Source organism: Panthera uncia, chromosome D4 (assembly GCF_023721935.1).
Source record: "Panthera uncia isolate 11264 chromosome D4, Puncia_PCG_1.0, whole genome shotgun sequence".
In the NCBI taxonomy this organism is placed as follows: domain Eukaryota; kingdom Metazoa; phylum Chordata; class Mammalia; order Carnivora; family Felidae; genus Panthera; species Panthera uncia.
The window spans coordinates 10,721,008-10,738,264 of NC_064807.1; the positions used below are offsets into that span (position 1 = coordinate 10,721,008).

Genomic DNA, 17,257 nt, shown 5'->3' on the forward strand with positions numbered 1-17,257 from the left:
AAAAGAAAAGAAAAGAAAAGAAAAGAAAAGAAAAGAAAAGAAAAGAAAATTAGAGGACCAGAGTAAGAAGTTCAGTAGCTGCATGAGAGGAGTTCCATAATGAGAGACAGAGAAAACCAAAGGAAGGAAACTGTCAACAAAATAATTCCAGAGAGAGAACATGAGTTTGCAGATTGTCAGAGCTACTGAGTGTCCGGATAATAGATGAAATTAGACCTACTCCAAGGTACATTATTATGCAATTTCCAAACACTGTGCATTCGTTTGCTGGGGCTTCAGGCAACATACCACAGAGTGGGTGGCTTAAATAACAGAAATTCGTCCTCTCACAGTTTTAGAGGCTGGAAGTCCAAGATCAAGGTGTTATGGACCCCAGGATAGATTTTTTTAAGAAGGTGAAATTAAAAGAATGCATTATCTATCTGAACATATGAAAAGGACATTTAGACATGTGTATGAGAGTTTGAGGTGAATTAGTGATAAGAAGGCAAGAGGGAGCAAACTAAACTACAAAAACAGAAACAAGAAAAGTATTAACTTCAAGGAAAATGAAAAGTCGAGTAGGAAAAAAAAAATACAGGACATCATGAGGTTCCACTGTGAATACCATTCACACATTTCTAATCATGTTAAAATAAATATTAATCTAACCAAGACAAATATGATGAAGTGTGGGGAGATAAGAAATAGTGGTGCATATTTGGTGTGCTCTGTGTAGGTGAGGTCAGAAAAAGAGTTCATTTTTCCCGTGTACAAATCTGTGATTGTGTCAGAAAAAGTCATTAATCTGCCCCCTCAAGCTTAGTGAGAGTTGGTTGTGGCTCAGTTAGAAACAAAAAACAACACCAACAAGTGTGACTCAGGTTTAAACCTAAGCTAGCATAGGGGCGCCTGGGTGGCTCAGTCAGTTGAGCGGCCGACTTCGGCTCGGGTCATGATCTTGCGGTCCGTGAGTTCGAGCCCCGCGTCGGGCTCTGTGCTGACCGCTCAGAGCCTGGAGCCTGTTTCAGATTCTGTGTTTCCCTCTCTCTGACCCTCCCCTGTTCATGCTCTATCTCTCCCTGTCTCAAAAAAAAAAAATTAAACCTAAGATAGCAAACGAAATGCCCAATGGGGCTAGGCAAAGAGCTTCACCAAGTGATTTAGACTTGGTAAGATTGGATAGGGAATTAATGGGGACACAGCAAACCGAAGGACACGGGTTCTGTTCTTCACGTGGACTACCCTTATTTAGCTCCAGTTATAAAAACATGTATGTATCACAGGGGCATCGGGGTGGCTCCGTCGGTTAAGCGTGTGACTTTGGCTCAGGTCATGATCTCATGGTTCGTGGGTTCAAGCCCCGCATCAGTCTCTGTGCTGACAGCTCAGAGCTCGGAGCCTGCTTCGGATTCTGGGTCTCCCTCTCTCTCTGAGCCTCCCTCACTCATGCTCTCTCTCTCTCTCTCTCTCTCAATAATAAATCAAAAGAGAGAGAGAGAGAGAGAGAGAGGGAGAGAGAGAGAGAGAGAGAGAGAGAGAGAGAAACCAGATAGGTAAGTTCTCAGAAATGTAAATGTCCTGATTTTAAAAACACCGCTTTATGAAAAAACTTAGCTGTGGGCTATATTTGGCCTATATACTGCCAGTGAAACCGACGAAGCTTTTTTATCCTCTCCTGGAGGGTGTGGGAGAGACCTAATATCCCTGAAATTATATTGCATTGGGTTAGTAAAATTGGTTCTGGATGAAAATAATTTTAAACAGCAAACCCAGGAGCAAAAACCTATAAAACTAACAAGCCAGAACAAAACAAAACAAAGAAACAAAGCCTCTGGACCTTAACATTTTTCCAAGGCACATTGATGTGATAAAGTCAGAATTGCCAAGTGTTTATAAGATATCAAAGATTATGCCTTTGACTTCACATATTCAGAGAGATAATTTAATTGGGATGACTTTTACAAATTTACTGGAGATCTAAACAACAGGATCATTTAGGTCCTGCTGATATGTAGAATATCCAAAGTCCATGTTTAGTCTGATGTCAGTAAATGACCCATTATTTCTCTTGACTTCCAGGCTGATCAGCATGCTGTGTCAAATGCCAAACAATGTGTTGGACTTAAGTGTCTATGTCTGTTAGTGTGCAGATGAACAAGGGTAAAAATCAAGCAAATAAGTGAGAAAAAATGACTGTATTGTACAAATGAGGACAGAAAGTGGATCCATGGTTGCCTGGGGCCCAAGGTAGAGAGAAGGCAATTTGGGGGATGATAGAATTGTTCTAAAACCACATTGTCATGATTGCTGCACAACTGTATAAATGAATTAAAATTCTTGAATTATGCACTTAAAATGGGTGAATGTTATGCTAGGGAAATTATACCTTAATAAAGCTGTAATTTTAACAAATAATAAAGGATGATAAAATCAGTGGGCTAAAATATGATGAAAAAGAAGATATTTACATAATTTCAAAGTGTCTCCCCCCCAGATACTTATTAACTACAATGTGGAAAATAGTAACTTTATGGTGGAAAAACCTGGCAGACAACATTTAAACCACGTGATCAAAATTAACATCACCAGTAAAGGGATGTATGGATATCACGTAACTTCTGAAGGGAGGCACAGGGGGCGTAACATCAACTTGTGATATTCTAGCCAAAAACGCACACCTGAATTTAATCCTGAGTAAGCGTAAGACAAACCAGAGTTGAGGGAAATCTACAAAACAACTGACCAAGTACTCTTCGAATGTGTCAAAGTCACGAAAGAGATAGAACAATGCCCGTGAATAAGTACATTAAAGAGATGTAGGGGCGCCTGGCTGGCTCAGTCAGTGAGGCATGGCGACCCTTAGTCTTGGGGTTGTGACTTGGAGCCCCATGCTGGGTGTAGAGATGACTTAAAACCATAAAATCTTAAAAAAAATTAAAAATTAAAAATAAAGAGATGAGATAACCAAGTGTAATGTGAGATCCTGTATTGGATTCTGGTCCAGAAACTGGATGCCAGTGGGGCAACCAGCAAAACTTGCTTAATGTCTGCACATTGGCTAATAGCATTGGGTCGGGGTTAATCTTCTGCTTTTGATAATTGCACCTAAAAAAAAGTTTTTTCTTAAAAGACAGATTATAGGTCACAATGATATTTCATGCAAAACTTGGCAAGACAGAACCTTATGGATTCCAGAGTGTCTAGAATTCAAAGCACTACTTTGGTTATTCTATTGCTGAGTAAAGATAATAAAGTGAACGTTGACATTCTGGTGGCCACAGAAGCACAATGCACAAAGAGCACTGGCCAGGGAGGGCATAGGTGTGTGCGTGCTCTGTTTCTCTTATAATATATTAATTTTTCTCGTCAATGTTTACTGAAAAAGAGCAAATAGCTCTCCAGGCGAGTCAGTTGTTAACTTCGAAGTTATTTAATCTCCCAGAATATAACCTTTAACTTTCAAGCATGTCACGACCTTACAAACATGCTGGTTAAAGGAAATCTTAGTTGTTCATTAAATCTATGGAATATATATATTACAGGGTATTAAATGTTTTCAATCAAGCTGTACATGAATTTACCACTCTTGTGATGAAAAAAATCGTCCAACTTTTAGTGTAGTTTCTCTTATTAACCAGAATGCTCCATTCACTCTTTTTGTCCAACTTTTTCTTGGAGGCTATTCAAAATAAATGTGCTTTAGGGCACCTGCGTGGCTCAGACGGTTAAGCATCCAACTTTGGCTCAGGCCATGATCTTGTGTTTCGTGAGTTCGAGCCCCACATTGGGCTCTGTGCTGACAACTCAGAGCCTGGAGCCTGCTTCGGATTCTGTCTCCTTCCTCTGCCCTTCCCCTGCTTGTGCTCCGTCTCTGTCTCTGTCTCTGTCTCTGTCTCTCTCTCTCTCTCAAAAGTAAATAAACATTAAAAAAATAAAAAATAAATAAAGGTGCTTCTAGCAATTTCATATGTCAGCACAATGCAAAGCCTTACCCTGCCATCATATTCCAACATATGAATGAGCCAAATTTATTTAGCTATTCCCCTACACATGGAAAGTTAGGATGTTTCCAACATTTTACCTTTAGAACAATAACGCTAGGAATGTCATAAATGTCTGCATGTGTATATACACAGAATAAATTCCTTTTAGTAGAATTTCTAGGTCAAAAGGTATATGCAATTAATATTTTGATAGATATTTTACAATTTCTCTTTCCCAAAAAGGCTGTTGATACATATCTATTTTAAAAAGTTTAATTTTCATATAAAAAAAATCATAGATGCCTTTTGTAGCCAGGAATATGATACTAAGGTGTATTTAAAAAAATAAAAGGTGGGGCGCCTGGGTGGCTCAGTCGGCTAAGCGTCCGACTTTAGCTCAGGTCATGATCTCGCGGTCCGTGAGTTCGAGCCCCGCGTCGGGCTCTGTGCTGACCGCTCAGAGCCTGGAGCCTATTTCGGATTCTGTGTCTCCCTCTCTCTCTGACCCTCCCCCGTTAATGCTCTGTCTCTCTCTGTCTCAAAAATAAATAAACGTTAAAAAAATATTTTTTTAAAAAAATAAAAAAATAAAAGGTAACCATCTCTCCTTTATCCCATTGCCCGTCGTACACATACACGTCGACAGTTAATCCTTGACCAGCACAAGTTTGCGTCATAAATGTATTTTCTCTCATGCTTTTATTAATACAATTTTTCTTTTCTCTAGCTTATTTTATTGTAAGGATAAGGTATATAATAAAAATTTGTGTTAATTGACTTTTTATGTTTTTGGTAAGGTTGCTGGCCAACAGTGGGCTACCCGTAATTAAGCTTTGGGGGAGTTGACATTTATCTGTAGATTTTCGATAGCATGAGGTTGAAAATCCCCACGTGTTTCAAGGGTCAACTGTATATTCAAATATATTTAATTTTATCTAAACAGGATTATATTGTGAATACATTTAAAACAATTTTTGTGTATTTTATGTGTACTATTTTTAAAGTTTTTTTTTTTTTCTTTCAGGGTAGAGGGCTTCTCCTTCCTCTTTATGTCTGCCACCCAAATCACCTTCCCTATTTCGTCTTCCTCAAAGACAAACCCCGTTAACAAGTTGTATTCTAATAATTACACATCGTTACATAAATACCACTTGTATATATACTTTGTACTTATCAGTGCTTAAGGAAATGTGCCATGTGAACTTCTGCCATTATCATTGCCAGCTTGTGGGAGTTAGAACATTTCATAAAGAAAAATGGATGCGGTTAAAAGAACCATCAAGCCATAAAAGTATACAGTAAAATATTCTGTCTGCTAATACTTTCCAGAAGTGTTGCTCTAGGCTTTGAAGAGGTGAGTTATAACTCAAGCACGAAACAGCACGGTGATCAAGACCCAGTATGTAAATTCATCTTTCTGCAAACAGCAGCTCAGACGTGAATTTAAGCCACGTATTGTACACTGTTGCCCAAAACTCACAAACCACAATTAAATTATAAAAGTGCATATGTAAAGTTATGCGTAGTGAACACACGGTGCAAAACCTGAGCTTGTTATAAAATAAATACAGTATGTGCGTAGAACCACATTAATTGTAAGTAACCCAGAATTGTGGACCAGAAATTATGAATTTAAAACTTAATATTGCATAAAAGGATAAATGAAACTAACTTAGTAAGAGAAGCTAACAACTTTCAAATACCAAACCGGAATGGGAATAAAGTTTATTATTACACGTACAAGCTTTAGCTTATCAGAATACTTTCCCATATTTCTTGCCAATCTGTTGAGTTTACTTTTGAGCGTCTTTTAGGGAGGTGTCGAAGCAATCTACGGGACCCTTACAAAGATAGGGTGAAAGAGTTATATCTCTCTTAAGGAATACCATGAATGGTTAAAAATGAGTGGTGTAGTTCTAACACTAGTGAGAAGGAAAAATGATCAGCGCATATTAAGAGAGCACGTTCCAGAATAAAGCCCATATGTATGTTCCCAGCTATATTAAAAACAAAAATCACGTATGTATATAGGTGCACAGAACGATGCCATGACACTGGCAGAGATAGTACTAACCAGAAAAAAACCCAAAAAATCTGGACCAGTGTCGTTCTATTGCTCACTGAGGTTGTATAACATCAGTGAAGGGGGTTGAGGCTTTGGGGAGTGGCAGAGATTTCCACTGTCTCCCTTAGATGCTCCTGTACTCTTTGAATTGTTTTCTAATTAGAATACATTCGGCCGTTATTCATATGATTTTAAAGACAAACAAATAAAACCCTGTCTTGGGGAGGATTCGTTTCAGTGGCAAACACAGAAATCTAAACAACATGCAAAATCATTTCCCTCTCCTGCCGCCCTGCTCAGCCCAGCGCTCAGCCTGCAGGTTGCTTCTGAGTCCCCGCTCCCCCACCTGTAGGGCATGGGAAACAAGGAGCGCTTCAGGCATCACTGTGGCATCCCAGGCGGGCAGATGAAGGAAGGAACGAAGGCCACTACATTCTGCAAAACTGCCCCCATGGCCCTTCTGCAGTCTATCAGCCAGAACTCTGTTACGCGGCCATACCCAGCTATAAGGCAGACTGGAAACTGTAGTCTTTATCCTGGAGGCTATGTACCTCGCTTAAAAATCAGGATTCTGGGGGCACCTGGGTGGCTAAGTCGGTGAAGCGTCTGACTCTTGGTTTTGGCTCAGGTCATGCTCTCATGGTTCATGAATTCGAGCTCTCTGTCGGGCTCTGCGCTGACAATGTGTAGCCTGCTTGGGATTCTCTCTCTTGCCCTCTCTCTCTGTCATTCCCCTGTTTGTGCTCTCTCCCTCTGTCTCAAAATAAATAAATGAGCTTTAAAAAAATCAGGATTCTGGGGCACCTGGGTGGCTCAGTTGGTTGAGTGTCCGACTTTGGCTCAGGCCATGATCTCACGGTTAGTGGGTTCTGTGTCTCCCTCTCTCTCTGCCCCTCCCTGGCTTACACTCTGTCTCTCTCTTCCTCTCAAAAATAAATAAACATTAAAAAAATTAAAATTAAATTAAATTAAATTAAAATCAAGATTCTGCTATTATTAAATAAGGGGGAGAATGTTGGGTAATGCAAACACCTAATTCAGGGAATTTCAAATTATTATGCATATAAGTTTGGAAGGATCACTAAAATAAAGGTCGCTTGTAGAAGGAGTAAGCATGCTGAAGGATGTCGGTATGAAGGAAGTTCCCTAAAAGAAGAACATGTGGGGGCACCTGGGTGGCTCAGTTTGTTAAATGTCTGACTTTGGCTCAGGTCATGAGCTCATGGTTTGTGAGTTTGAGCCCTGCATCGGGCTCTGTGCTGACAGCTCAGAGCCTGGAGCCTGCTTCCTCCCCCCGCTTGTGCTCTGTCTCTGTCTCTGTCTCTGTCTCTCTCTCAAGAATAAATAAACATTAAAAAAGTTAAAGGGACGTCTGGGTGGCTCATTCAGTTAAGTGTCTGACTTTGGCTTAGGTAATGTTCTCACGGTTTGTGAGTTCAAGCCCAGCGTCAGGCTCTGTGCTGACAGCTCAGAGCCCGGAGCCTGCTTCGGAGTCTGTGTCTCCTCTCTCTGCCCCTCTCCCACTCACGCTCTGTCTCACTCTGTCTCTCAAAAATAAATAAATGTAATTAAAAAAAATTTTTTAATTAAAAAAAAAGACCACGTGGCTGAGATGTAAGTATGGAGTGGCTGGAAGGCTTGAAAATCTGTGCTGCCATGTATTTGGAGCCGTCTACACGGGTACTCAAGGCCAGAACAACAACATTACCATAATAGGAGGAAAGTAAATCAATCTAAAAAGAATTCACGAATCTTTTTCCGTAAGTGACTTCAGGGTGCCTGAGAGGCGGAGCCACAGGACTCAGAAGACACTAGCTTGATGCTGGGAAGACCTGACTTGGCTGACAGCAGAATATTTCAGTTACGTGCAACTAAACACTCTTTGAGGGGATCTGAAGGAGTAGGAAAGAAGAAGGAAGAATGAAGGTATTTTATTTTTGTGTTTTTTACTTACGTTTAAGAAATCATGGGTAGGTGCCCATGGATTTTGGAATCTCTCTAAAACTATAAAAGTTAGAGAGTAAAGCTCAAAGCCACAAATGTCACTTTGAAATGTCCATTGACGGGGCGCCTGGGTGGCGCAGTCGGTTAAGCGTCCGACTTCAGCCAGGTCACGATCTCGCGGTCCGTGAGTTCGAGCCCCGCGTCAGGCTCTGGGCTGATGGCTCAGAGCCTGGATCCTGTTTCTGATTCTGTGTCTCCCTCTCTCTCTGCCCCTCCCCCGTTCATGCTCTGTCTCTCTCTGTCCCAAAAATAAATAAAAAACGTTGAAATGTCCATTGACAAGAAAAGAGGATATTATTTAGACGGTCTCCTAAACTATTACAGCACAATCATTGCACGGCTTTTTTTTCTTTCTTCTTTCTTTTTTCTTTTTTTTTGTTTTTTTTTGTTTTTAGTTTTGTTCGACATCCACTCCTTGCCTGGTAGTATATTTTGGACAGAACAGTGCACTGCCCAAGTTGACCAGCTAGCAGGCTTTGAATAATGTTTTCTTGTGTGTGAGTGTGAAACTGATTTATAAGTGACTAGGCTGTAATTATGCCTTATTAACAGTATGGTTTAATAGCCGAAGACAATGAATTCAAGTAATATTACTGACAACCTTTGAAATGAAAGTCATACTCTCTAAAAACACCAAAATGTACCTATTTCACTTGCCAGCCACTCTGAGCCTTCTGGGGAAAGAATATGATTTCATGTCCTGACAAGAGTTTTATGTCTAAACAGAGGGCTATATGATATTTGAATATTGATATTCTATCCTAACTAAAGTGGTCACAAGAATAAAAAAGCCCCTGACTTCTGGCCTTTCAGAAATGTTCCCACTATGTCCGTGTGCACCTAGTGAAAAACAGCAGATAAATTGATAAATATTAAGTGGTTAAGAAATATTTTATGTGTTCGTTGTTTGTTTACCAACCACAGCTAGGTAAGAGGAACTGGGTTCATTTTGAAACCCGAAGTTTCCTTTCCTCTAAACCAATAGCTATTGCTGGCCATTACTGTGTTCTTCGCTTTGCAGGAAGTTGCAAAATGAGAGAAGAAAAAAAAGAAAAAGAAAAAAAGAAAAGCAAAACCAAGCTGGCATTATTTTTAGCTTTCCTCTGATTTCCTCTGATATGGCAACTCTCGTAACTGTTCAAAGGAGTTAAAATGAGGCAAAGTGGGGAGCAGGTTGCTGTGCGAAAGGACTTAAGGCAGGGTTATTTCCATGAAGCTGCCTGGCTCCAATGCAAGAGGGCTCCTACCGTTAAGCAGACTCAGGTGCTGCCTAAATCGGGTCCCTCTGAGACCAGGTATCAGTTTCCTTGGCGAGACAGTTGAAGCTTCTCCGCTTCTGACGTTCCTCTGAATATTAATATGGTGGTAACAGCGACATCTAGCTCTTGGAGGGCGAGGGTTTCTTGCAATGGTGAATGATTTCTAAACCCAGCTTAAAATAGCAAGCGTGCTATAAAAAAAATAGTAGTAAAGAAATAAAGAAATAACAAGGATGACCTATTTCGGCAAAATTTCACTGAATACAGTTTAACAAGCTAGTACCTATTGGCTTCGATCTGTAGTTGGTGAACTATGGCTCACTGCCTCTCTCTGTACTGTCTGCAAGCTCAGAATGAAAGAACAGTATTTCATACGAGATAGTATTTTGTGACATATGAAAATCAGGTCAAGTTCAAATTTCAAAATTTGCAGAAGTTCGTTCTCTCTTATTAAGTACCTACATTATATCCTTGAATTTGGCTGTTGGCCTGTAAAACTTAAAATATTTACTACCTGGCCCTTTACAGAAGAAGTTTGAAGATCCTGGTTTAGGAGAGCATGTAATTGAGTGTCAGGCAAATCTGGATTGAGCCCCAGGGCTGCCATTTACTAATTGTATGACCTGGAGCAAGATGTTTAACTTTTCTACAGCTTAGTTTCCTTGTCTATCAATGAGCATATGAATACTATTTATACTGCCAAGTTAAATGAGATAATGCATTTAATGTGCATACACAATGCCTATCAGATGGTTAGGGATCCACACATTGCTATTATTGTCGCTGTTTTACGACAAAGCTACTGAAAGCTAAGAAAAATTGTAAAATCGAGGAAATTTTAAAGATACATTAGAAGATGTACTAGATTCTACAATATTATACTTAGGATTTCTTCTTTTTTTTTTTGCTTATTTTATTATTTTTAAAAAAATTTTTTTAATGTTTATTTATTCTTGAGACAGAGAGAGACAGAGCATGAATGGGGGAGGGTCAGAGAGAGAGGGAGACACAGAATCTGAAGCAGGCTGCAGGCTCGGAGCTGTCAGCACAGAGCCCAACTCGGGGCCCGAACTCACGGACCGTGAGATCATGACCTGAGCTGAAGCCGGACGCTCAACCGGCTGAGCCACCCAGGCGCCCCTTTTTTTGCTTATTTTAAAAGAGTTGTGCTACCTACCATCACTGCAATTAATTTGAGAACATTTTCATCACCCCCAAAATGTCCAGATTGGCAGTCACTTCCCTCAGTCCCCCTAGACCCTGGTAACAACTAATCTACTTTCTGTTTCAATAGACTGGCTTACTCCGCACATCTCACATAAACGGAATCATAAAATACATGTTTTTTGAATGCCTTCTTTCACTTAGCACATTGCTTTTTCCATCTCATAGCAGGTACTTCCTTCCTGTTCATTGTGAGATAATTTTCACTCTATGGATACACCACATTTTGTTTATTCATTCACCCAGTGATAAACAGTTGGGATGTCTTTAACCTTTGACCATTGTACTGCGTAGAACTCTCTTTGCTCTGACCAAGGCTATATACTGTTACAGCAGTATTTGCCAGTCACCTTGACTGAGCTGGCCTTGTTGGGGACAGGTTACTCTTGATGAGATAAGCAATGTTAGTATAACATTCTGTCAGAGTCCTATACGGGGAGTTTGTAAGAACATTCGTGAGAAATGTGGAAGGGACGGTCAGGGCTGTAACAGCTTCTGTTCAGGCAATAATGCAGTGCTGAAGGGTCACTGAATGCAGTTCGTAGAGCAAAACCTGGAAATAATTGAGAAGAGATGAATGAATGAATTGCCATATAGTCACATTTAGATAACCCCGGGGAGATTACATACTGAACGATACAATTTTTATGAAGTTCCAAGACAAATAAAAATTAAACAACATATTGTCTATGTACCTATATATGTGATAAAACTGAAAAGAAAGGAGGGAATGATCAGTCACCCCAAATCAACTCACGCCCATGGTTACTACCTTAGGGAAGAGGGCAGAGCGTTGGAATAGAATACTGGCCCCATATAGGTAGCTGTAACTTATTGGTAGTGTTCCCCGGCTAGGGATGAAATCAAAGGAGTTCATTATAAACATATAACTATAAAGGAGGGCTAGCCATGGATTAATGATGAGAATGTTGTGAATCAAAGAATATGATAAATGAACACAGGTTACCCGAGTCCAAATAAAAAATGAGAAAAATAAATAAATAAAAGCAGTGCATGTACATTGTAAAACTTGGGATACACGTGTAAAATATGTAATTATAAAAAAGAAAAGCTTTTACCGGTTATTCCTTCAGGTAGAAAAATTACCATTAAGATAGTAGGAGTATAGCTTCTCGTTCTTTCCCCTATGAATTAAAGTTTTTTAATGACACCAAAAAAATGTCAAGTTGGCAAAGTCTCTTCTCTACGGGGGCTGTTTAGGTCAGGCTACTCATTCCTCCTTCCCACCACCCAGGTCCTGGTCAGAGCGCACAGGGACAGCATCAGAGGCTGGAGCCCTAGCAACTCCGCCCAGCCTCGCTCAGGTTCAGAGAGCGCAGCCGGGGGGGTGTGCCCAGCTCCTCCGGGGGCGTGGCTACCAGGTGAGGCGGTCCTCGGCCGGGCTCCTGGAAATCGGGGCGGGACGGGGAGGAGCCGCGCGTCGCGGCGTAATGACGTCAATGACGCGCCCGGCGTGGCGTGATCGGCGTGCGCAGCTGCCTTTCGGTGTTTTGGTCCCGGCTCTGGGGCCGAGGGGGAGGCGTGCTGTGCAGTTGGCCGGGATGTTTCCGGCTCTTGGAGCTGAGGATGAAGAAGAGGAGCAGGCGGAGGAGGACTGTCCTGAATTGGTCCCCATTGGGACGAAGCTAAGAGAGGAGGAGGAAAAGTCTGGCCCCGGCGCTAAGATCCCAGTCACAATTATCACCGGGTATTTAGGTAACTAACCATCCCGGTCAGAAAATACCGTGAACTTATCCTGGGATTTGGGGGACTTGCCGTTGCCTCTTCACCTGAGGCATCTGGGCCTTCTGGCAGACAGCAGATGTCTCTGACGTAGGGGCTGGGTCACTTGCCCCCTGTATGGGTTGCTTCTCGTCTCGGGGCTCAGGGATGCCCAGACTCCTTGCATTAGATCCACATTTATCAAGTGAGCTTCAAAGTTAACCTCACAGTTTGAAGCTAGTTCTGGCCTTGCACTTAGAGGCCTGGACCCGCCCCTTAATTATCCTTGTGACAGCTACCGAGTTATCTTACCTTTCTGAAGCTCTTCAACCGCACTTGAAGGTGGGCGTGTTACCAGTCACCTGTTTGAGTTTGTTTACTCATCTGCAAAACGGGGCAGGAAACACCTACCTTACGTCTATTACCATTAAACGGTGCCCTGTCTGTAAAATGCCCGACCCACAAGAGTATTAGTAGATTCCCTTCCACCTCGAGCCAGTCTCTTCCAGCTCTTCGTGGCGAGGACTATCTGAGATTTTTTTTTTTTTTTTTTTTGAGATCTGTTTGCAAAGCACTCTTGGAGAGGTGGTAAGAATAAAATCTCCACCCTCCAAGACTATTTCTCAAGCTGTAGACATTCAGCAGTGCTCAGGGACCCTTGGATTCATAGGCGTGTAAACGTACAATTTCCTGAAGGACAGTTGGTGCGTTTACACTTGTGATCCTTTATTAGAAAAATCTGACGAGTATTATTTTAAAACCTTACATTTTAATAGAAGGGCTAGAGTAAATACATGAGCATATTAATTGTGTGGGGAAAGTTAAGAACTGTAAATAAAGCCAAACGATTTGGGGGTAGATAATACCGTTTCTAGACCTGAGGGCCTTTTACATAAAAATAAGAATTAAACCACTGGTGGGGTTATTTATTTATATATTTTTTAAGCTTTGTGGACTAAGTTTATTCTCCTTTTTACTCAGGATTAATTAAAAAAAATTTTTTTTAACCTTTATTTATTTTTGAGACAGAGACAGAGCATGAACGGGGGAGGGTCAGAGAGAGAGGGAGACACAGAATCCGAAACAGGCTCCAGGCTCTGAGCGGTCAGCACAGAGCCCGACGCGGGGCTTGAACTCAAGGACGGGACCGTGAGATCATGACCTGAGCCGAAGTCGGACACTCAACCGACTGAGCCACCCAGGCGCCCCAACTCAGGATTAATTTTATAAAGGGATTTACTTTTGGTGTTTTCCCACTGTTATTCAGAGGCTCCCCTATGAAGAAGTTAAGCAAATTCCTCGTCTGAGGTGGTATAGTTCAGACTTGCCCCTCTGGCCTCCCCCATTTTGTTCATCTGTAGGTCACTAGAGCATTGGAGGTAGCGGCCTGAGGCTTAGGAATGAGGGCTTTGCCAACAACCTTGTTGCTGAATATAGTTTCACTGCTTATTCTTGACCATTTTCTCTTTTTTGAAACATCGTCCTATTATCTTCCAACACATTTTTCTTCTGGATACTTCCACCTACTTCTCTGGCTGTCCCTCTTACAAAATTTGCCCACCTCTGTTCATCCTTTTAACTTCACACTCAGTTTCTATTTTGATATCCCACAGACATCTCAAACTCAGCAGGTCCACAACTTCCTATGTTTTGCCCTCCAATCCTCCTGCTTCTGTGATTCCAATGACCTGGAATACTCTAAAAGTTTTCTAACTAGTCTTGAGTCATACTCCCTTTTAATATAGTCTTTGTACTTGAGCCTGAATGATCTTTGTAGGTGTCAACTGATTCGTTAACACCCATCAGTGGTTTCCTTTTAGTTTACAGTTCAAGTTCCTCAACATGAATCAAAAGGTCCTATATGATCCAGCTCTTGACGGCCTTTCTCGCCTTCAGAACTGTGGTCCAGTCACTCTGAATACTTTCACTTATAAAAGGTGCCACGTACTTTAGCCCCCGGAATACTTTTCTTTTTTTGTTAGTCCTCTGCCTCGACATCCCTCTTAGGTGCTTCATAACGTCTTGTACATCTCCTATCCACTGTATAATCCTGTGACATAATTACCTGTTTATTGATCAGAATTCCCTTACATCTCCCACTCTCTTAGTGTTTGTAAGCATTGTGAAAGGAGAGACAGTATATCTTTGTTTTGTGCCCATTTCACCAAGGCCTGGCATAACATCTGGCCCATAGTAGACTTAACATTTTTTTGTGTGTTTATTTATATTTGAGAGAGAGCGAACATGAGTGGGGGAGGGGCAGAGAGAGGGGTACACAGAATCCAAACAGGCTCCAGGCTCTGAGCTGTCAGCACAGAGCCCAGTGCGGGGCTCATACTCAGGAGCTGTGAGATCATGACCTGAACTGAAGTCGGATGCTTAACCGACTGAGCCACCCAGATGCCCCCATAGTAGACTTGAATGAATGAACTGTGCCTTAAAGTCTTCTGTTTCATAATATGGTTAATTATTAACTGCTAGTAAATCTATTAGAAATTTCTTACATCCACCTTTTCCTTTCCATTTTCACTGCCACTACCTATGCTGCACTCATGTTCAGGGTCTCTGTCTCATACTCGGACTGGTTCTAAGAATTTCCTCATTGCCCTTAAGCTATGCCCCTTTCAGTTTGTGTTGAGCTTTTTAAAGAGCCCTAAACACAAGCCCTTCATCCCTTCAACAGCCTTTAAAGGAATGTGACGTAACAGTGTTCAAGATGTTGATACCCTAATGATCATTAAATCCCACCTAGTTATACACTAGAATCTTCTAAATGTGCTTCAGAAGATGTGTACAAGCTGATTTGTAAAAGTTCTTAGCAGCCCTGTTTGGAAGAACGGAACACTGGAAATAACCCAAATGTCTGCCAACAGAAGAGTAAACAAATGATAGATTCATACAATCGAATAACACTACTGTGCAGTATATTTTTTTTTCCTCTTTGAACTTTGGTATATACGGTTCACGAGATAAACATTTTTCTTCCACTTGAGCTGAACATATTAGGTTTCACATGCCACCTACTGGATAAAGTTAGTGTAGCTTTGTGAATTTATCTTTCTAAATACTGAACATTACGTACATCGTTAGCATCTCCTACAACCATTCGCCCTTTTTGTTTGTGTTTTATAGACACGTAGACAGAGACAGTTGACCCTTGAACAGTGTGAGGGTTAGGGGTGCCACCATTTTGCACAGTTGAAAACCCGCATATAACTTTTGACCCCTCCAAAACTTAACTGCTAATAGCCTACTGTTGACCGGAAGCCTTCCTGATAATATAAACTGTTGATTAATGCATATTTTGTATGTTATATGTATGACATACTATATTACAATAAAGTAAGCTAGAAAAAAAAATGTTCTGAAGAAATCATCAGGGAGAGAAAATACATTTACCGTACTGTGCTGTATTTACAGAAAAAAAATCCGCATATAGGTGGACCCACGACCCACATAGTTCAAGAGTCAAGTGTATGTATATGTATATGTATATACACATATGTATATACACCCATATATGTATATGTATATATATGTATATATACATATGTATACACCCATATATGTATCTGTGTATATATATGTTCATATATACATACGTCTATATATATGTATGTATATACATATGTGTGTATATATATTTTTTATAGACTAAGCATACTAAAAGTAGCTCTATAGTCTGAATTTGTTTCTGTTTGGTTAATGATGGATGTTGAAATAAAATACAGGGCTTTACATGTAAATTTTAGGGAAGTAAACCATATATTCTTTGCTAAGAAAAATTGTTATCATGTAAAAGTGCTTATTTTATGAACTACATGAGTACTTCATTCCTTGGAAGCCAGTATTTCAATAATTCCTTATTTAATAGAAAATTTAGTTGTCTTTATATGAAATGTATTAATTTATGTAAAAGACGTATGTTTGTCACATGAGGTCAAAGAAAGCTGATCCAAATTGTAGGAGTATTTGTAAATACAAGATTTTATGTGAACATAAAGCTTTTTTAATACTTTGCCAAGGCACTTAATCTTTCCCTCTAGAATCTTCTATGCCATAGTTAAATAATATTTTTAAAATAGCATGGAAAAATTTTAAAACATTGGGACTCTGTTTTTGTGTGTGTATGCCTTTTAAATTAACCTTTCAATGTTGTTATTTAAACCAAATATATTTTATAGGTGCTGGGAAGACAACACTTCTGAACTATATTTTGACAGAGCAACATAGTAAAAGAGTAGCTGTTATTTTAAATGAATTTGGGGAAGGTAAGTAAAATTCAATGAATACTATAATTTAAGAATTTATAGGATGGTTTATACCCCTGGTGTATTGATATTCCGTATTTAAAAACAAAAATACAAAGTATTATAATGCAAACACACTAATGTGGATAGTTTTGGGAAAAACAGGTTAATTTCTGTGAAGCTTTATTTTGTGCAGATTTGAGGAACTGAAATCAGATAGTTTTTATAAAATTTTATTTTACATAATTTTGGAATTCATAGCAACAGAATTAAATTAGGTTTTTACATGAAAGAACTCCAGAAGTAAAAATCTAAACATATGAAGGAAAGTTCTTTCAGGCATTTTCAAGGTGCTTTTGTACAGACTATATTGTTCACTTGTAACTTGAAAAACATTTTATTTAAAAAAATTTTTTTTAATGTTTATTTCTGAGACAGAGAGAGACAGAGCACGAGTGGGGGAGGGGCAGAGAGAGAGGGAGACCCAGAATCAGAAGCAGGCTCCAGGCTCTGAGCTGTCAGCACAGAGCCCGACGTGGGGCTCGAACTCACAAACCATGAGATCATGACCTGAGCTGAAGTCGGTTGCTCAACCAACTGAGCCACCCAGGCGTCCCTGAAAAACATTTTAAAATGCTTTTGTATTTTTAGGTTTGCCTTGTTAGATGTTTATTAATATTTGCAAAGCATTTAAAACTGAAGATTTTGGGGGGCGCCTGGGTGGCTCAGTTGGTTAAGTGTCCGACTTTGGCTCAGATCATGATCTCG

The 17,257-nt window shown here is 40.2% G+C and overlaps 1 protein-coding gene across 4 annotated transcripts in view; it reads left to right on the plus strand.

Annotated features, from left to right (window-relative positions):
• Positions 1 to 17,257, plus strand: part of LOC125924726 (putative COBW domain-containing protein 7) — an 80,018-nt gene that overhangs the window by 16,932 nt on the left and 45,829 nt on the right. For 2 of the 4 annotated variants that reach the window (XM_049633469.1, XM_049633479.1), the window contains exons 1-2: positions 11,972 to 12,233; positions 16,424 to 16,510. In XM_049633469.1, coding sequence (XP_049489426.1) covers positions 11,978 to 12,233; positions 16,424 to 16,510 — 343 coding nt within the window. In that variant the 5' untranslated portion in view covers positions 11,972 to 11,977. Of the gene's footprint in view, positions 1 to 7,804; positions 7,957 to 11,969; positions 12,234 to 16,423; positions 16,511 to 17,257 lie in introns of those variants that run through there. The other 2 variants (XM_049633494.1, XM_049633486.1) reach the window with 2 other exon arrangements.